The sequence below is a fragment of the Mobula hypostoma genome, chromosome 5 (assembly GCF_963921235.1).
Source record: "Mobula hypostoma chromosome 5, sMobHyp1.1, whole genome shotgun sequence".
Taxonomy (NCBI): Eukaryota; Metazoa; Chordata; class Chondrichthyes; order Myliobatiformes; family Myliobatidae; genus Mobula; species Mobula hypostoma.
This window is the reverse complement of record NC_086101.1, coordinates 172,444,768-172,466,083: the sequence shown is the minus strand read 5'-3', so window position 1 is coordinate 172,466,083 and position 21,316 is coordinate 172,444,768. Positions and strand designations below refer to the sequence as shown.

Genomic DNA, 21,316 nt, shown 5'->3' with positions numbered 1-21,316 from the left:
CAGCAACTGAACTCTAAACCATTTTTGCATGCTTTTATGCATTGATTGCTACCACATAATTGGCTGATTTAGATATTTGCATTAACGAGCATGTGTATAGGTGTACCTAATAAAGTGGCCAGTTGGTTTATGTTGATAGCCTGATGTTAAACTGAGGCTGATTTTAACACTAGATTTCCTCAGATAATTTCAGAACAATGCTCTGATTTTATTTTTAATCTATATTCATGAATGGCTGTGGGAAAATTGGCCCTGTTAATGATTTGAGACATTTTCCTTAATCCACTGCCCCAGTAATTAGTTTTTCATTAGCATGGAAGGAAATGAATTTGTCCCAGTTAAAACCAATCATCATCTTCCATTCCTGCCCCCAAATTAGATTGTAGCCCAGAATAGTCATAATATTTGTAAGATTAATTACGTTCCCCGATGCTGTCCAGTCATATGCTTTATTAATATCACACAATGACATTGTAACATACCAGAAATTAAGTTAATATCACCCAGGGTGCAAAAGGCACTATTCATGTTATTTGCAAAGACTCTGCATCCCAATAAATATCCACCACAAAATACCAGGAAGTCTATGTGCTAACAGACATTGATTAACAGTATTTGTATGACAGCCAGCTTGTGTTTATCTCAGTGGCATTGGTATTCCCAGTATATCTCAGTAGTCACTTTATTTATGGGCTTTATTCTACATCCATGCTGAATGAAGAACTGGGGAAAACTCTAAAAATTAAATCGGTCTTAAATATGAATGATTTTATCAGCTTGAGGAATTGGTGTTGATCTAAAATACAAATGGTTTGGAAATATATATTTAATATGAAACATACTGATGGTTTAACCAGAAATTACTTACAGAATAAAAAAAAAACACTAGATTAATATTGCTTTAAATTCTCATAGTCTGGTACCAGGGAGAAAGTTTCACAGAGCTGCAGTAGATTGTGCAAAAAATCTGCCAAATGCAAAATTCAGCATCAGATTCAGGGAAGGGGAGGTCAGATGGAAGAAGGAACATGAAGGCTATCAACCAGACTTGTTCTTCTGCACCATCTATTGGCAAGCAGGGGAATCCTCCCTCTTTGACAAATGAAGGGATATTGAAAAGGGAAACTTGCGAATGTTGAGTAGCTTTAATGGATAGATATAATAAGCAATTAGACGTCCAAACTAGGTAAGACATCCTCTCCATTAGAACAGGCTTCACTGTAACGTGTTAGGTAGCCATACTGGCTCACAGCTCCAGCAAACCTCGGCTTGACTCTGCTATTGTTGATTGAAAAAAAAAATAGATTATTGAGGAATAAATGGTGAGGTAGGATTGTTGGGAATGCTTCAAAAGCTGGCAGAGACTAGATGAGCTTAGTGCCTCCTAAATACAGTACTGTGCAAAAGTCTTAGGCATGTATATATAGAAAGGATGCTTCATGCTTTTGCAGAGTACTGTGGTAATTTTATGTATTGCACTGTAATGCTGTGGTGGAACAAAGCAAATTTCATGACATATGTGAGTGATGATAAACCTGATTCTGATATGGGTCTCTATAGTGGAATGAGAGTGGAAATGGGGCAGAGTGAGGGAAATTATGGTTGACAAAAGGGGAAGGGAGAGGTGATGGAATGGGAAATACCAGAGAGACATTCTGCAATGATCAATAAACCAATTGTTTGGAATCAAATGTCCTTACCTGGTGTCTCAGGGCTGGGTGTATCTGCACCCACACCACCTCCTGTTCCTGGCACTCCTTCTCTGCCACCTGTTTCACACCCCTCCTGTGGCGCTGCACTCTGGCCATTCCCAACATTCTTTGCTCCCTCCAGATTTACGAACTTGCTCTCCGCTCCATGTTGACAAGTACAGTACTGTGCAAAAGTCTTAAGCACACTAGCTATATATAGATATAGGCATATATATCTGCCTGAGACTTTTGCACAATATTGTATATCAGCAAAAATATAAAATATGAGAACAGGGGGTCTACCCATTCATTTTTCATTGGTAGGATAAGATCATCACAACATGTAGTACTTTGATTCCGAAATTCATTCCACTGACCAAATTTAGGAATTGCAGTTTACCATGTTGGCACAGCATATTTTGTGTTACTGACCAGTGACAAATTTCTAATCATAAGATATTTCTGTTTGGTGTTAAGAATTGACACCATGCATAACACAGGAACATCTTGCCTTTGATTTAGCTATTGAAATGATAAACACATTCTCAATGATAATATGAGGAGTTCACAAACAGAACAGTTTGCCTCAAATTTTATTCAAGGGCCAGGCCAGTTATTATTTCATTGTATCAAAAAACTTGGATGAAATTGTTGACTAAGGCTATCAGCAGCGACATGTCTGCAACTTAACTTATTCAGAACTGCAGTGCCTTTCTGGAGTATAGAGAACAAGTCCAATCAGAACTCGTAACAGATGAATAGAAGGTGCCTGTGTGTCTTCCTCCTTCTGTAACTTTTTACTGGATCTCACAATTATTGGGTCAAACAACTGCAGTAGATTCTGTCATTCCATGCACTTAGTGGGGTCAGGGGTCAATAAAATGCTTATGTTTAATAGAATACAGTTAAATTTCCATTCATTCTTTTAATCATGTTATTTTAATACTGCAATAATTTGATCGATTGTTCTAATAGAATTATCGATATGAATAATTTCCCTTTGGCCCAGTGATCTTGAGTGATGCTTCTGATTAAAGCTACTGTTGTCTCAAGGGTGGGCAGGACCGAGAACTGGATTGGCTTGAGCTAAGGATTAAACCCCCAGTGTAGTGGGAATCTTCATAGCTGTGCAGTTTTCTTTTGGTTCATCCATTCTTTTCAGATCAACAGTTCCTTCAACCAGGGTTGACTGGAGGTTGTTCATTATATTAGTTAAATCATGTAGGCATTTATCTGCATTTGTTTCTATTCACAATGATAAATTACAGTGATGTGTGAAATTTTTTTGACATGATATGAGCAACTTATAATGATGCTCTCTATCTTTCATGCAATTTATCACCATCCCACACCACTGCACAGCTGCCATTGTTTCTGGTTAACTCAGTGGATGAGAAGATTATGATGGAATTTATATTAATGGATTACTATTCTGAGAGAGCTGTTCTCATCATTGTTGCGTCTCTTGACATTGCACGAAATCTCGAAGCACAGCAGAATATACTGACCCGACATATAAAATCAGGAGCAGCCTGTGGATTTTCTTCATCATGTGATTTCTCGCTACAAGGTGGTTCGATAGTTTGATTGGCATTTGGCCTTCTCATCCCTCACTCCCACCGTAACTCTTAATATCACACCCATCTTGTTGTTCATCACTAAATGATATCTCCATTTGCAGAACGTTTCTCCGAGTTATTTTCTAATTGGCCGGTAACAGTCTTTGCTTCACTGACTTTGGTCAAACCAGATTTCAGAAATGGAGTGTGGTGTGCGAAATGGTGTTTAGCAGGAAAGACTGAGGGGAGACGGTGAGCCAGACTGACGGTTTTGATCGCAAGAAGCACTGTTAAAGTAAAATGGGAATGAAGGTGTTGTGTTTTGTAGTCAAAGTAGCCAGCCAAAATGATTTGCATCGGCAGTTAAACCATACATCACATTTCACTGTCAGTTGAAGATAGTCCAGTGATCCGAAAGATAAATGACGGGAATAAACGAGGTTCAATAAATTTAAATCTATCCTCAATAGGTATTCACACTTAATTACTATACAGTCATTTCTTATTACCTATTTATCTCCAAAATTGTTTCCTGCCAGGTCTTTGAGAATCTTACTATAGTTCCTTGATTTTATGTGTAAGCGAATAAAATAAATCGTTCTGCCTCCTCACAATGTCTTCACTACTTTTTTTTTGGGGGGGGGAGTTCCTAGAATACCACTCATACCAGAAGTGAATAAAATAATTCTCAAAATATTAAATATAGATGCTGCACCATTTGGTGGAGTTGGAGTGTTAGTTTGTAAGCATACATTGTCGTTTGGGTCTGTATATTCAGGGTTACATGATAGAAATTTATTGTGTGCTCTAGAATTTATATTGCTTCCACATTAATATGATTGATTTGATTTGATGTAATTGTAGCTGGTTTCCTCTTTTGCCACATTTTTGCGAAGTTTGACTATCTGTGGTGTCCAAACACTTCAGAGTACTTGAAGCCGTGGTTATGGTCAAGTACTTGAAAACTTGGGTTGGTGTTACTCATAACAGCGTCTGGGTGCTTCCTTTGTCAGTAGAATTTGGACGCTAGATTGCATTTCTGTGTCATTGGACCTTACTTCCTCTGTCAGATGCCCGCCAAGACATGTGTGAACTGTCCAATCTCTTTTTCTTGCAGTCCCTACCCCAGATCGCGTAGGGCCTTCTCTAGCCAGGAGCGAACACTTTGTGTAAACTGTGAGAACTCACAACAAAACTGGATGGTTTGTGGGAAGTGATCTCAGCTCCTCAACTGCGTACAGTGGCCGGACTAAATTCAGTACCACATCCCACACCATCAGTTGCCATAGCAGATAATATCTGCTGCAAATTGTTGGAAGCTTCCTGAGCAAGGGCTTGCCTGGTATCGTCAATTACCATCATAATACTGAGCAGCTTCTCTGACATCAAGCTTAGAATGAACAGCTGGGATAAATAGTCCATGCTGCTGGCAGGCTGACCTATTTTAGATCTGGCACTGTGTAATGAGAAAGGGTTTCAGTCATCCAAGACAAACATAACTGTCAGGTAATAATTCGAAGATCCTGCATCTTCCCCTCTATGCTGAACTGACAATTTCTGATGAGCCATAACTAGGGCTCGAATCTTACCATTTTTTAATTCAACTGATTCAAGATTCAAGTTTATTTATCACAAGTACATCGATACATACAGTAAAGTGCATATTTGTATCAACAACCAACACACCTGAGTCAGTGCTGGAGGCAGCCCACAAGCATTGCCACACATTCTGGCGCCAATATAGCATACCACAATGCTGAGCAGAACAACACAATACAGCAAGCAACGAAACAACAACAGCTAAAACAAGCCCCCTTCCTCCCTCTCACCCCCACAGACCTCCAACTCTCAAGACAGGCCATCTTCTTCATTCTCCAGCCGACTCGGATTAGGATTTGTAGGCACAGACATTGGGACTTCAACCGCAATTTAACAATTGTTAGCCGTGTACAATTTACATAGTTCCTTCACTTAGTTTTTGTGGCGCTCTGAGTGGTTTGCATGTGGCTGCTGTAAACTACTGACCAATCCAATTGTTTGTGAAATTTGTTTTTTTATATAAAAGATAGAGCAAGGGTAAAAGACTGCAACTGTAAATGGGTAGGAAAAGGATGCGAAACAGAATCTGTTTGTTTGAAATAAAATGGAGAATAGAAATTAATTCTGGTAAAGCCTGTAATGGTTATTGATACTGACTTAGTTGTGCTTTGCAGAGGCCAAAAGTTGATATATCCCTCTTGAGTGTGGTTATTAATGACCAAGAATGTCCCAGTTTTGCAAAACTCAAATTGGCACTTCATAACTAAACCAAAAATAAGGACTAAAACCTTCATTTCAAGGCTCATCTAATGGTACAGCTGTTATCGCATTCACACCACAGTTCTGTTTTTAACCCATTTTTCAGAACTCAGATATATGAACAAAATCACTGATCCTCTCTGAATATACCCAGTGTTCTGAGCAGGTGAATTTGCAGAATAGGACTTGTCTGGAGAAAAATAATGATTTGTTAAATGAATTTACTCAGTGGGAGTTCTTAAACCACTGCTCTTAATGGCTTCTGGCTGTCATTCTATGTGTGGATGGCTGTAATGAACACTCTGGTGTCTCTGAGGTTAGACTAGTAGGTGGTGAAATGATTAAACCACCTGTATTTAGCCTGTCCTTTAATTAGTTCTCAGTCTCCTCTTTACTGTAGGACAAAATAAAATATTCTTCAGAACATTATAAAAGACACTGGGGTAACATTTTGCACTCCAATATGGAGTGGTTCACTTTTTCGTACCTATCCTTAACAATATCATTTTGTATCCCAATAACCCATTAGTCATTTGGATTCAACGCCATTCACCGTTTCATTTCTGCTGCCATAAACAAAAATGTTCTTTTTGCAGCAATAACCCAGCACACCGATATTTCCTGGCAACTGACCCTGTCACCGGGGACCTGTACATCTCCGATACCAATACCAGGAGGATCTATCATCCCAAGTCGTTGACTGGTACCAAGGATGTGACGGCAAACTCTGAAGTGGTGGCAGGGACTGGAGAACAGTGCCTACCATTCGATGAGGCCCGATGTGGCGATGGAGGCAAGGCTGTTGAAGCTTCGCTGATGAGTCCAAAAGGTAGGTTGCACAACAAATAGAGAAATGCACTGTATGTGTACACCCACAGATAGAAACATTCATAGATTAGTGACGACAATTTCAAAAAAAAATAATGTACATAGAAACTGCAGAATGAAATGTACAAAATGTAGGAGCAACTCAGCGGGTCAGGACTGGAAAGGAACAAGAAGATGGGAGGAGGGGAAAGTGAATTGGCAGGTGATATGTGAAGCCAAGTTAAGAGGAAGGTAGCTGGAGAGGGGAGGAAGGACGAAGTGAGAAGCTGTGAGGTGACTGGTGGAAAAAAACAAAGGGCGTGTAAGCATGTCTTATACACACGGCTATAAACAGAAGCAGATCTTGTGACTTTAAGTTCCTGGTGTAGAATTTTTTTGTGTTTGCCAAGTAAAGCCTTGTTGTTGCTTATAAATGAGCTCTGTGCTCCATTGAATGTCCCATGACATGAAAGAGTAGGAAGTCACAGTGGGACTACACTTATAGCAAATTTCGTGCGATAAATGAGGATCTCTTAACGAGGGAGCTTCGTGTTTCACATCAACATCTTGAGAGCCTCTGTGTCAAAAGGGAGTCTTATGATTGGACAGAATACAGTAAGCACTAAGGTGATTCTTCCAAACTCTAAAACAGAGTGCTGGAAGATTGTCAGGCAAATGGAATGGCAGACATCAAAAAATGTTTGTTGGTTTATCAGGTACCTTGTACAAAGCGTATGCACTCAGTAGCCACTTTATAAGGTGCTTCTGCACACCTGCTTATTTATGCAAGTATCTAATCAGCCAATCATGTGGCAGCAACTCGTGCAGACATGGTCAAGAGGTTCAGTTCCACAAACACAAGAAAATCTGCAGATGCTGGAAATCCAAAGCGGCACGCACAAAACGCTGCAGGAAATCAGCAGGCCAGGCAACATCTATGGAAAAGAGTACAGTCGACATTTCAGGCCCAAACGTTGACTATTTACACTTTTCCATAGATGCTGCCTGGCCTGCTGAGTTCTTCCAGCATTTTGTTTGTGTTGCAAGAGGTTCAGTTGTGGTTGACCGTAGCATGATTGTTGGTGCCAGGTGGGATGATTTGAGTATCTCAGAAACTGCAAGATCTCCTGGCCTTTTCACACACAACAGTCTCTAGAGTTTACAGAGAATGCTGCATAAAACAAAAAAAAACATCCATTATGGGGCAGGTCTGTGAGGAAAAATGCCTTGTTATTGAGAGAGGTCAGAGGAGAATGAGCAAATTGGTTCAAACTGACTGGATGATGACAGTAACTCAGATAACCACACCCTACATCAGTGGTGTGCAGAAGAGCATCTCTGAACACACGGAACACTTTGAACCTTGGAGTGGATGGGCTACAGTAGCAGAAGGCCACTTTGTTAGGTACAGAAGGCCACGGATTGTGGAAGCACTGTTCAGATAAAACCTTCCAATACTTCTCTGCCCTCTTCCTCACCCTAACCTCTGTGTGTTTTTTCTGCTGTAAGGCATTTGTTTAACTTAGTAACTGTGTAAAAAAAATGGCTATAAAAAGCCAAGCAAAAGCTGTGTCATTTGGTTCCTATTTTCAGTGTCTATGTCACAGTGATTTGTATTTCTTGTTAACAGGAATTGCCATTGACAAAAATGGTCTGATGTATTTTGTGGATGGAACCATGATCAGAAAGGTGGACCAGAATGGAATAATATCCACCCTCCTAGGTTCCAATGACCTCACATCAGCACGACCTTTGACCTGTGACACCACCATGCACATAAGCCAGGTATGATTCTGTTTACATTGTGCACAGTCAAAATTTAAACAGAGAGAAAAAAGAATTTGGTCAATACTGAGGGGACTTAGGAAGTTTTTTTCTCCTACAAAGATTGAATCCTGCATGGATGTGAAAAAAAGTTGCTTCATTGTTGGATAGTAGAGAGCAAATTCCCATTAACAGCTCATGATGAATGACAAATTCAGGAACAGAATCTGTCAAGGGATGTACATTGGCTAAATATATTCAAAAGTTGGCCACAGATTTTGTTTTATAGAGTTACATTGACTCAAGGGAAAGTCAGTTTAACTTTTGAAGTTGACACTCCACTCCCTTTGTGCTATACTGAAGAGGTATCACACTTTGAGTGCTTAAAGATCAATGGGGCAATTTTATTTTGATACAATTAGTTTTAGCTATCTCAGAATGTTCAACTCACCAATGTGCAACTTCACAGATATTAATTTAGATTTCATTGCTTCTTGTTGGACAAATCCCCAGCCCTTGACCGGATAAAGATAAAAATAGGTACGGCAACAGGCTCCTTGCAATCAGGCCCACTATCAGTTGACCTGTAGAAACCCTGTAAAAATTATTCCTGTTTCATTGTTGGTTCTCTTTAAATAAGATCCAAATCTCAGGACTTTTTTACTGGACCTTCAATTGGATGTCCCTTAAGTGAGCGTAGTCTTTTGACAGGGGTGTAAGTGTGACCAGCTGAGGTTCCACTGTCATGGACTGGAATGTTATCTTCCACTATAATATTGGTTGAATTTAATATATTGTGGTGAGCATTTGGTTCATAATGACAGATGAGGAAGCTCGTTAAGTCAACAACCTTTTTATTGTGATAAGTACAAAACAGACTGGGCACCGTGACCTGGAGAGAGAAGCCAACCAGTCTCATACAGATGGGGGAGGTGACCATCACACAGCCCTGTTACAGTTAGAGTGACCCACACATACACAAGCAAATAATTGTATAACCCAAGCTAAAATGTAACAATAAATGAACTGGAACTTCCCACCATAACCCCACAAAAGTATTTTAACACAAGAACAGTGCTAGTCATTAGAATTGCAGGTGCAGGCTGTCGAGGTGTCAGCTGTCGCCTGGGGCACTGGAGGTTCTGGAGCCCCCTCCAGGGGAGGCCCTGTTTGTGTGAAGCAAGATGCAGGACACCCAGAGTGTCACTTCCTTCCTTCAGCCTCGCTGGGTTAGTGGTGGTCAAGACTGACACGGTGCCAGCGGTCTCGGAGCAGCACGACTGCCTTCTTCTGCTGAGGCAAGCACACCCAATAAACCACATTGGAGATGTGGTCGAGCACCTTTCTTGGCCCCTTCCAGTGGCTTCACAGCCTGGGAGACTGCAAATAACTGTATAAATCAAGCTAAAATGTAACAATAAATAGTTTTTTCAATAGGTAAATTTAATGTCAGAGAAATGTATACGATATCAATCCTGAAATTCTTTTTCTTCGCAACCATCCACGAAAGCAGAGAACCCCCAAGGCCCTCCCTGGCTCCCCCTGCCATGCATAAGCAGCAGCAAAGCAACGACACCCCCCCACCAGCAAAAAAAGCATCTGCACCTTCCACCGGGCATTCAAGCATGCAGCAAAGCATCATGGAGTACCCAAAGACTATTTGTTCACCTGGTAATTTGACATACCACAGGCTCTCACTCTCTCCCTAATAAGGGAAAAAGAGGTGTCCCCGTTTCACAGTGAGAGGGGAGATATAATAAAACAACTCACCGATTTATGGTGTTAAAAGTCTGCTGGATCGTTTTTTCCAAGCTCTCTGCCCAAAGAACTTGGGTCTCTGGGCACACAGCCAGCAGCCAGCTCGCTGCTCACAATCTTCTGTCTCCCACGGTGCACCAGGCGGCGTCACTGGCCTAGAGTCCGACCGCCTCCAGAGCCACGAATATCCGGCACTCTGAAGGTGTGCTCGTCTTCCAGGCCGCGTCCTGGGCAAATTGAAAGGCGGCCGGTCGCGAGGCCCTGAGAGCAGGCCCCATTTCCACAGAGAACCGAAGTCAGCATGTAACCCCAGATCAGGGTCTTCAAAAGAACCCCGAGAAAGCAAAAAAGAGATATTAAAGATAGAAATAGAGCTGTTTCCGAAGATGCAAGCGAAGGAGTTGCCGTTAGGCGCCATCATCCTAAGGTCCACTCTCTGTATGCACTGGAACTTCCCACCATAATCTTACAAAAGCATTTTGACACAAGAACCATAAATAGTGCTGGTCATTGAAAATATAGGGGCCGGCTGTCCCCCCCACACAAGGAGTGTCACAGTATCAATGTTGTAAATAAGCCTCAGAGACCCTTCTGTACGAGGATTTTCATTTTATTTATTGATTCATTCTGTATGTGATATCCCTATTGGCCCTGACTGAGAGGGCTCTGATTAGTCAGCCACATTGGCGGTTCTGGATAAGAACAGCAGGTTTCTTCCCCTGAAGTGCATGAATTGACCAGATGAAAGAGGATATTAACTCTTGTTCGGTAATCAAGCTCCAGGGGTTCTTGAGTCTCTCAGGAAGGTTGCCTATTTAGGGAAGAGTTATAGTCATAGAACAATATAGCACAGAAACAGGCCATTTGGCCCATCTAGTCTGTGTCAAACTGCTATCTTGCCCAGTCCCATCAACCTCTATCTAGACCATAGCATTCTATACCCCTCTCATCCATGTACTATCCAAATTTCTCTTAAATGTTATAATCAAACCCACATCCATCACTACCTCCGGCAGCTCTTTCCAGAACTTGCCCCTCAGGTTCCTTTACCCTTAACCTATGACCTCTAGTCTCACCCAGCCTCAGTGAAAATGCCTGCTTGCATTTACCCTATCTATGCCTCTCATAATTTTGTCTATCTGTTATCAAATCTTCAGGGAATTAAGTCCTAACCCATTTAACTTTACCCCATAACTCAGGTCCTCAAGTCCCAGCAATATTGTTGAAAAAAGAGATGAGGCAATTTTTTTTCTCTCTCTCAAAGGGCCCATCAGTCTTGGGAACTCTCTTCTTCAAAGTGCAATGGAAGCAGAGCTTTGACGTATTGAGGTGGGGTAGTAGCTTCATTCTTGGTAAACAAGGGTTACCAGAGGTGTTCAGAAATACAGAGTTGAGGGTACGATCCAATAGGCCATGATCTTATTAAGAGGTGGAGCAATTTTGAGGAGACACACTGTCTATTCCTATTCCAGGTTTGTATGTTTATAATCCAGTGGTTTTGTGCTTACTTTGCTGAAATGAGTGTTTCTGTTATGTCTAGATTTATTTAATTATGAAATCCTCCAACTGTGGCACTGACATTCAAACTCAGGTCTGGATCAATGCTGCAGGCTCTGGCTGCTAGGTTAGCAGCTAGTCACCGTATTACTGAAACTCATAACAGTAGCTTTAGTAATAGGCAAAGATCCTTTGAAAGTAAAGATCAGATTATAATCTATGAAATGAGTCTGCTGGTAAGGAGGCAAATACAAATGGATTTCGCAGTTATGCAGGTGAATCAAGAAAGAATCCTTTAATTTGTATTTATTTAGCCATTCTATGGTCATTGAAATCCTTTTTGATTTCCAATAATTCAAAGACGTCTTTCCACTTAACAAAATTCAATTACTCAATAATTCGAATCGAGTAATGTAAACAACACAGCTGCTTGGGGAATTCAGTACTTAAGAACTAATTATTGGATCATTTCTGTTAAGAGATTGTGAAATAAGAGTAGGCGATGTGTATGAATGCGAGATATAAACACAGAAATTCTGCTCTGAATAAAAAAGTGGTTGAAAATGGCCCAACAGAGTCTGCAAAGAGGAAGGCTGGACCTGGGTCTCGGAGATCCACGCCCTGCCCTTTGCCTGATCCTACACAGCATTCACTGTCTCTGCTCTATTTTAAAATATATAGCAGTAGCCCCACCTTCTGGTGCATTACAGCAAATGCTGTTATTCATTCTCTGTTGCTAAAAATGGATAGTTTTGTTCTTCTAAGAAAACACTATGAAAGTTGAATTCAAATGAGCCTTCGTGAAGAATGTCACTCTTGTCTGAGCTTTCCAAAACACAAGCTACCTGGTTCAATGCAATGCACACAAAAAGTGCTGGAGGAACTCTGCTGTCAGGCAGCATCTCTGGAAAAGTAAATAGGAAGTCCTCAGTCTGGTCTGGGACCCTTCATCAGGTCCTGAGCCTCGGCCCTAAATATCAACTCTACTGCCCGACCTGCTGAGCTCCTCCAGCATTTTGAGTGTGTTGCTCTGGATTTCCAGCGTCGGCAGAATCTCTTGTGTTTATGTACCTGATTCAGTGCTGCTTCCAAGCTGCTTTGAGGTGGCCTCAAGCAAAGAAATCAGCTGTCTCTAAGTCAATGTTACTTACTGGATGAACTCCTGATGAAGGATCTTAAACATAAAATTGTTAATTCTGTTTATTTTCCCATGGATTCAACTTAACCCACTGAGTGTTTACAGAGTTTTCTTTTTGTTTTGCGTGTGCGCCCATGCGTGCCCGATGTTGGCGGGCCGATGGCTTTTTTCATGCCTTTACAAGGCACTGAGCGAGAGAGAGACTGTGTGGTACACCACTCATCACACAGACATTTTGCATTATTTTTCCCTTTATTTCACGAGGTCAAGTTGTGATCTCAGCACTCAACCGGGCACGGATGGAAAGCATGATTGGGAGCAGCCCTGACGGGATTTGAACCCGGGAACCTTCGTTCCAGAGTCCAGCGCTGATGTCATTGTGCCACCAGCCGGCCCATTTCCAGCGTTTTCTGTCTTTAATTACTGGATTTTTGTTGTATGATTCCAGGAGCAATTCTCTGTTCCTATAACTACCTGTTCATGTTCTCTCCATTTCACATTGTCTTCCTTCTCCCTTCCAACTCTTCTCCCCAGCTTCCCTCTTTCTTTCTCACTGCTCTCACATTCTCCATCCACTTTTATTATCTCTTTCTGCTCTATATGCTGTTATTTCAAGCCACATTGTGTTGTGTCGGTAGCTGTTCCTATTTTGTTTTGAAGTGCTATTTGATTCATTCTATGAGTTGTACATATTCTAGGTTTATTTCTGAGCTATTTTCAAGTCTGCAATGGAGTTCATCCAGCTGGTAAGCACCTCCTGGTCTAGAAGTGCATGTTGCTCCAACTGATACTTTCCAAAGAACTGACACACATCTTTTACACTCCACAAGTAAAAATACATTTGTTGACAATCTTGCAGCCCGGGAATCTTTCAAGGCACCCATTAAAACCTTATTAGAGCATTGAACAGTACAGGCCCTTTGGCCCGTGATGTTGTGCTAACCTTATAACCTACTCTAAAATCAATCTAGCCCTACCCTCCACATAGACTTCCATTTTCTTTTCATCCGTGTGCCTATCTGAGGCCTCCGTCGGTCACAGTTGCCCGTGGTTATTGCGTCCTCTCTGTCTAGGTATGTAAGCCTGGGCAGTACGATATGGAGAGCAAGCTGTTGCCCGTGTAGCAAGCTCCCCCTCTCCATGCATCAGATGAACCCAAAGGAACGGCAGACATCGATACAGTTTGGTACCAGAAGCATCACAGGAACTGCCAGTCAGCATTGATCTCCATGTAGGACTGCCTTAGGGACACCAGCTCCGGAATTTTCCCTTGGGGTTTAGTCCCAAAGCGTTCCCCATGAGTGGCTATAGCCGCAAGGCAGTGGAGGTTTGAGATCAAAGTTTTCCTTCTCCTAGATGAGCTGCATCTGCCAGAAGGTGCCAGTAACCCACCTTTGCCCCTTCTGTCAGTAGAACAGTTCCGCCAAGCTTTGTAGCTAAGCCACCTGTAAAGGCCAGGAGTTGGACTGGGTTGTCAGAGGCTACTTGAGGCGCACACCATTGGGAACATTTAACAGGTAGCAAGAGCTTGTCCCCATTACCATCCCTGGCTATAACAACCTTAAGGAACCAACCTAAGGGTCTCTCAAATGTCCCCAATATATCTGCCTTTAACACCACCTCTGGCAGAGCGATCCACACACTCACCACTCTGTGTAAAAAACTTTAAAAATTCAAAAGTTCATTTTATTGTCAAAGTATGCATATACAGTACAACTCTGATATTCGTCTTCTCCAGATAGCCATGAAATAAAACTTATCTCTGACATCCCCCCATACATTCTTCCAATCGCCTTAAAATTATACTTCTCATATTAGCCAATTTCACCCTGAATAAAAGTGTCTGACTGCCCAATCTATCTATGTCTTTTATCATCTCTCAAGTCAACTCTCATCCTTCTTTACCACAAAGAGAAAAACCCTAACTTACTACACATTTTTGGTTTAGTTTTGGGCTATCTGTCCTTCTACATGTTGAGATGGCTTGATATCAGTTTGATCACCCTTTTCATAATGTGCCAACATTGACTGGAGGAGACATCCTGGAAGCACTCAAAAAAACTTGTCACTAAAATCAACCTGTTGTCCCTAGAAAGTACTGTATCAAGGAACTAAAGAGAGGTTATGCAGATCGGACAGCCATGAAGCCACTATATAATTCTTGAATGCACAGGAGGGAAGCAATTTAGGAGAATGTCAAAAGATTCTCATCTGCAAAAGTGTTCAGGTAGTAAGACAGAGTCAGAGGGAATTACATCATCTTCAAAGTAATGTTTTCACTTAATCTGTTTAAGAGTGGTGCCTTGGTAAGGAAAAACCTTTCTTCACTGGTAGAAATTGAGTTATGTGATAATTGGAAGCAAGCACCTTACTGTATGATCCATGGGACATTCCTCCTGACTGCTGTATTCTCAGTAGCATCAATCAGTAAAATTGCAGAGGAATCGTGCAGAAACATCATAATGGATTAGCTCCCACTGTTGGACAATTTCAACCTTTTCTTTCTCACACTTTGAATGTCAAATGATACATAATATTGGGAGGCACACTTTTCTTTAAAAAGTTGTTTATGCCAGGTTGTAACTGGAGTTGCTGAAAGCATCACTTAGAGCCTTTGGTAGATATTAATTTATGCTTTCCTCATCAAGTGCCTCAACACTTATGTTTTAATTTCAAGAGATTTAGATATACAGCATGATAACAGAACCTTTAGGTCCAACGAGCCCATGCTACCTAATAATATCTATCTGCCTACTTAGCGTATGAACCCATACATCTTTGGACTATGGGAGGAAACTGGAGCACCCGGTGGAAACCCAGGAGGTCATGGGGAGAGCGTACAAACTCCTCTTAGACAGTGGCAGAATTGAACCCGGGTTGATGGCGCTGTAATGGTGTTAGGCTACCATGCTGCCTCATTTGCTCATTGATAACTTTGCTCAGTTGCAGAAAGCATCCACAGCCTGAATTCAAAGCAGTCATTTCATTCACATACTGCCCGCTGGAAAGCAAGTCAATGACAATGTTAATTCAAAGTCCCAACTGAATGTCCTTATTGAATGTCTCAGTGCCTCGAGTTATTGTACGTCGTGATTCTGTTTTGCTGTTGAAGGTGTTGCTCGTCTTAAGAGAACAGCACGTTAGTGAACTGAACGAAGATGCAAAATAAAGATCAGTAAAAGTGGGGCTGCCCTTCTTGTGTGCAAAGCTTAACAAAAAAAAATGTTTTGTACGTATCTTGAAGTATTTGTGCCTATTTCCAGTTGAAGTCCCACTCTTTGGATCAGTGACTCCCTGTTACATTTCACTCTGAGTAGATGTCATTTGCCTGTCGAATGTTATAATGTGATCATGTGATCGGTGTGTACAGTGCATGTTTCTAAGCCACCATCCAGGCAAAGGGTCAGAAACCTCATATGAGAACCCATGGGCTAATGTCTTGTTACAACAGAATTCCCAAAATTGACTTTAGTACGCTGCTTTTTGCAGATGGACGAAGGTTGCAGCAACTCTGATCTAAACAATAAACCTATTGACTCCTCCCCCCCCATAACCCAGAGTCATAACAAGTGGATTAAATTTCTTATTTAAAACTTAAGACGACAATTTGTATGTTTGCAGAAAGCACCCACAGCCTGAATTCAAATCAGTCATTTTATTCACATACTCCCTGCTGGAAAGCAGGTCAATGCCCATTAAAGTTCAACATTAAACCCTTTCTGACAACAATTTCCTCTCCCCGATTCCCTCCCTGATTCCCTCCCTATCCTTGTTTCCTTCCCTGCTGTGTGGTTCGCTGGAGAAAGCCCTTCAACAGCATGAGAACATAGAAGAGTATGGGAACAAGCCTTTCGGCCCTCAGTATCTGCACTGAACACAATGCTGAATTAAACAAAATCTCACCTACCTGTACCTGATCCAGATCCCTCCATTTCCTTCATGTTCAAGTGTCTTAACAGCCTCTTAAATGTCTCTTTTTATCTGTTTCCACCGCCATTCTGGCAGCCTGTCCCACTCTCTGAGTATAAAAACATTACACCACACATCTCCTTTTAACTATGTCTCACCCCTCTCCGGTATACCTTTAGTACAGAGTTCCTTTCCAGCAGGCTGTTTGTCAAGAAAATGACTGCAAATGTACGAATTTCCTTCTGAAGTTTTAAATAGAAAAAAAATCATGTGTTCTGATAACACGCATCAAAGTTGCTGGTGAACGCAGCAGGCCAGGCAGCATCTCTAGGAAGAGGTACAGTCGACGTTTCGGGCCGAGACCCTTCATCAGGACTGTTCTGATAAATTATTTGCTCAGAAATTGGACTTTACCCCCATTAGTCCTAACACCAAGTCAGATAATTGCATATTATTACTCGTAGCCATGGACATCCGCTGCTGTTTGTGTGAAAAGACTAAGCGTTTTGAATATACGGATGATAGCAAAAACACAAAACTTGTAAAAAGTGTAGTTGTATTTTACCGAGGCATATTGGTCTTGTTTTCAGTGAGATAAGAGAGTGAGAAACAGATTTAAATGTAAAATGGCACCATAAATTTAAAAAAAAAACATACGATGGTTGAGACTAGACCTAGGTCTTAGGTTAAGGGTGAATTATTTAAGGGGAAAAAATTCATTCAGAAGTTACATTTATAGTCGCATAAAAAGAAATCATTTCACTCTGGTTGAAGTAAGCCTACATTGTCGATGAACCACACCTGATGTACAGAGTGAAGATGTGGATATCTGGTAGGAGAGTTAGATGTGGCAATGATTCTGCTTTGGATTCAATAGCCATTAAATGGGGGGTGAACTCTCCAGCTTCTGCCAGCTCATTCCTTCCCTCTGTAAAGTTTTGAGCCCTAAACATGAGTGTGTTTCCAATTGCAGGTCCGTCTAGAATGGCCGACTGACCTTGCCATCAACCCAATGGACAACTCCCTCTACGTGCTGGACAACAACATTGTGCTCCAGATCAGCGAGAACCATCAGGTGCGCATTGCCGCTGGACGTCCCATGCACTGCCAGGTTCCTGGAGTTGAGTACTCGCTGGGGAAGCGGGCAGTCCACACCACGCTCGAGTCAGCCAGCGCCATCTCGGTCTCCTACAGCGGCGTCCTCTACATTGCTGAAACAGACGAGAAGAAGATAAACCGGGTGAGGCAGGTAACCACCGATGGAGAGATCTCACTTCTTGCCGGTGCACCCTCAGAATGTGACTGCAAGAACGACGTCAACTGTGACTGCTACCAGACCGGTGATGGCTATGCCAAAGATGCCAAGCTCAACTCTCCTTCCTCACTGGCCGTCTCCCCTGATGGCACCTTGTACATTGCTGACATGGGTAACATTCGGATCCGGGCAGCCTCCAAGAATAAGCCCGTGTTAACGTCCATGAACTTGTACAAGGTGGCGTCCCCTTCAGAGCAGGAACTGTACGTCTTTGACATCAATGGCACCCACCTGTACACAAAGAGCCTCATCACCAACGACTATCTCTACAACTTCAGCTACAGCAACGAAAACGACATCACTGCCGTGACCGACAACAATGGCAACACCCTGAGGATACGAAGGGATCCCAACCGCATGCCAGTGAGGATCGTTTCACCGGATAACCAAGTGATATGGCTGACCATTGGGACCAATGGGGGACTGAAAGGCATGACAGCACAGGGCCAAGAGCTGGTTTTGCTTACCTACCACAGCTACAGCGGCCTCTTGGCAACCAAAAGCGACAAGACTGGCTGGACCACTTTCTTTGAGTAAGGATCTTTATGTCTTTTCATGAAGTGGTGGTATAAAGTGAAGCATTGAATTATTATTTACTGTGTTTGCATTTATAATGTACAGTTTTGTAAGATTTCTCTTTATTAGCCTGTACGTACGGTGTAGATTGCTCATTATAAGTGTTGATTTGTATTTATTTTATGTAGAGTTACAGCCTTTTCGGCCCAACAGGCTTCCACTACCCAATGACACCCTTGTGACCAATTAATCCACCAACCCATACATCTTTAGAATGTGGGAAGGAACTGGAGAATCCGGAGGAAGCTCATGCAGTCACAGGAAAAACGTACAGATGCCTTAAAGGCAGTAGTGGGAATTGAACTCAGGTCACTGGTGCAAACTGCCAGGCTACTGTGCCACTCTAAATGTTTGAGGCATGTTTCAACTTTCCCAATCAATCTGCCTCCCATACATAGTGGTGACCCTTTCTGAGTACAATTCCTGCTTCACCAAATATGATGCCCTTTCTTATTTGTTGTGTATGTAGGTAGCCCTCCACTTCTGCATAACCGGATCACAATATTCCCTGTCAAACAGTGGAAAGTTGCATCCTAACAAATGCAGGAAATCTAAACTCGACCATCAGCTGCCCCAGGGAAATTACATTGGAGTTCCATGCTTTGATTTGCAGCCTTTAATATCTTATGTAGAATTTATTGTACAGCACCAGTTTTCCTTCCCTAAGCTTTGGAGGATCTCGAGGCACTCCATTTTCTACCCCAACCAAGACCAAGCATCTCACAAAAGCAAGAGACTGCAGTAAAGTGTTTCTTAGTTCAGAAACAGGAGTGTGTTGTCAGGCCTTATGATTAGCCTTGAAGAGGAACTCTATAATATGGCTTTACCATCGTTTGACACAGCAAGCATTTAATTCATATCCACATTCAGCCATACTGTTAAAGGTTTGAGTTCTTCTATTAATGAAACAGACTTAATTCTCTAAAATGCAGCCAGTGTGAAATATGGGAGTCTTTTCCCCTGTTTTCACACATCCAGGTTCCCAAGCTACCAGACTCATTCCCAATGCAGCTTATTTGCTGTTTATTAACTTTTTTGTAGACTAATTGGAATAATTACAACATTGTTGTGTATTTTGTCTGGTACATTGTATAGAATGCTACAACCAGTAAGTAGATCTCAGCCATCTAAATATAAAAGAATTTGCAAAAATATTTTCTCTCAAGTCTTTTCAGAGCGCAGATGCTGATGGAAACTCGAAGATTTGTCCCAACACTTTAGACCAATGAAAGAGAACACAAAACAAAAATGCCAAATCTGAAGCAGCACACAATTTATGACCATTGCATTGCCACATTGAATAATACTCATAAGTGCATTTTATGCCACATTAATCAATTCATTCATTAAAAAAATTGACAAATACTAGACTATATACAGGAGAAAAGATGTCACTGAAAAAGCCAAGTCTCAGCCCAGTTCAGACACCCAGTGGTAAAATTCAGCAATCACTTAAAAAAGACAATTACAAATCATTGCACTGTTAAAACTTTCCTTTCTTTCCTCTTGACCCTCCCCAGACCAAAGACTAATGTAACCTTGTCACCTCATTTGTACACTATGCCAGGGCGTGATAAACAGAATGGGTAGTTAGAGCTTTTCCCTCAGTTTATTCAAGGTCAGGTAGAAATTTCGCTTAGACCTTCATAGAAATGTAAACTGTATTTATTCATCTCCCTCAGGAGACTGGAAGAGTTGTCCAAATCCATCACTGTCTATACATGCTTCAACCAACCAATCTAGGTTACAGACATTGGATATATTCTCTGTGTGGGCTGTTGGGTCGCAAAGCAAACATACAAACGGTACATTTTGTCAGGAAATAATTTTAAATGGAGCTCATTTCTTTGAAAAATGTAGCAGATTTTGTATGATATTGGTTCAGTAAATTTTAATGTAAATGTATGAGATTTATTTAGGAATGAAGCTATTAGCATTTTAAAAAAATTCACTCTTCTTCAATTTGATTTTTTTCAGCTATGACAGTGAGGGTCGATTGACTAATGTTACATTTCCCACTGGTGTGGTCTCAAATCTCCAAGGGGAGATGGAAAAAGCAATCACTGTGAATATTGAATCATCTAACAGGGAGGATGACGTCACCATTACTACCAATCTTTCTTCAGTGGATGCCTTCTACACTCTTGTTCAAGGTATAATGTATATATACTCAGTGTAGTGCTGACTGTTGCAGATCATTGAATGTGTTCCGCTTACAGCAGGGGTGAATGTAGGCCAGTACAGCTTACTGATAAGAAAGTGGCCAGTGTAATCAGCTGCGTTAATTCAGCAATGAGTAGGGACATCTCACTGGTAAGACATTGAAGTTAGTCTTGCGCCTGTCCTTGAGGCTGAAGTTTCCCTCAGCAGGAGTGTTACAGTGGAGTAACACACAAAATGCTGGAGAAACTTCTCAGGTCAAGCAACATCTACAGAGAGGAATAAAGAGTTGACGTTTTAGGCCGAGACCCTTCATCATTCCTAGAATTGGAGGCAGGGGTAAGTTTAGGATAAGGGTCAGCCATTTAAAATGGAAATTCTTCTTTCATAGGATTGTGACTCTTTGGAATTCCCTGTTCCAGAGAACTGGGGAGGCTCAAAGTGTGTTCAGGCTGCAATTGAATTTTAGTCATCAAGGGTTGAGGGGTCAAAGAAGGAAATGGATGTTGAGGTGAAGATCAAATTACCCAGTGGTAGAGTAGTCTCAAGGGAGCATAGGTTTGTACACGAGAAAATCTGCTCATGCAGGAAATCCAAAGCAACGCACACAAAATTCTGGAGGAACTCTGCATGTCAAGAAGCATCTATGGAAAAGACTAAACAGTCAATGTTTTGAGCCAAAACATCAACTGTTTACCTTTTTCCATAGATGCTGCCTGACTTGCTGAGCTCTTCCAGCATTTTGTGTGTGTAGCATTGGCCTATGACTGGTCCTGTTTCTTACGTACAAGATAGTGTGTAATCCTACTAATTTGGGGGAAAATGTCCAAGTACATAAAATAAT

At 41.6% G+C, this 21,316-nt stretch overlaps 1 protein-coding gene across 11 annotated transcripts in view; it reads left to right on the top strand.

The window, feature by feature from the left end:
• The window catches only part of tenm3 (teneurin transmembrane protein 3), a 2,629,382-nt gene that overhangs the window by 2,575,376 nt on the left and 32,690 nt on the right, over positions 1 to 21,316 (top strand). For all 11 annotated transcript variants that reach the window (XM_063049436.1, XM_063049434.1, XM_063049437.1 and 8 more), the window contains 4 exons: positions 6,145 to 6,377; positions 7,986 to 8,140; positions 17,395 to 18,269; positions 20,290 to 20,465. In XM_063049436.1, coding sequence (XP_062905506.1) covers positions 6,145 to 6,377; positions 7,986 to 8,140; positions 17,395 to 18,269; positions 20,290 to 20,465 — 1,439 coding nt within the window. The remainder of the gene's footprint in view (positions 1 to 6,144; positions 6,378 to 7,985; positions 8,141 to 17,394; positions 18,270 to 20,289; positions 20,466 to 21,316) is intronic.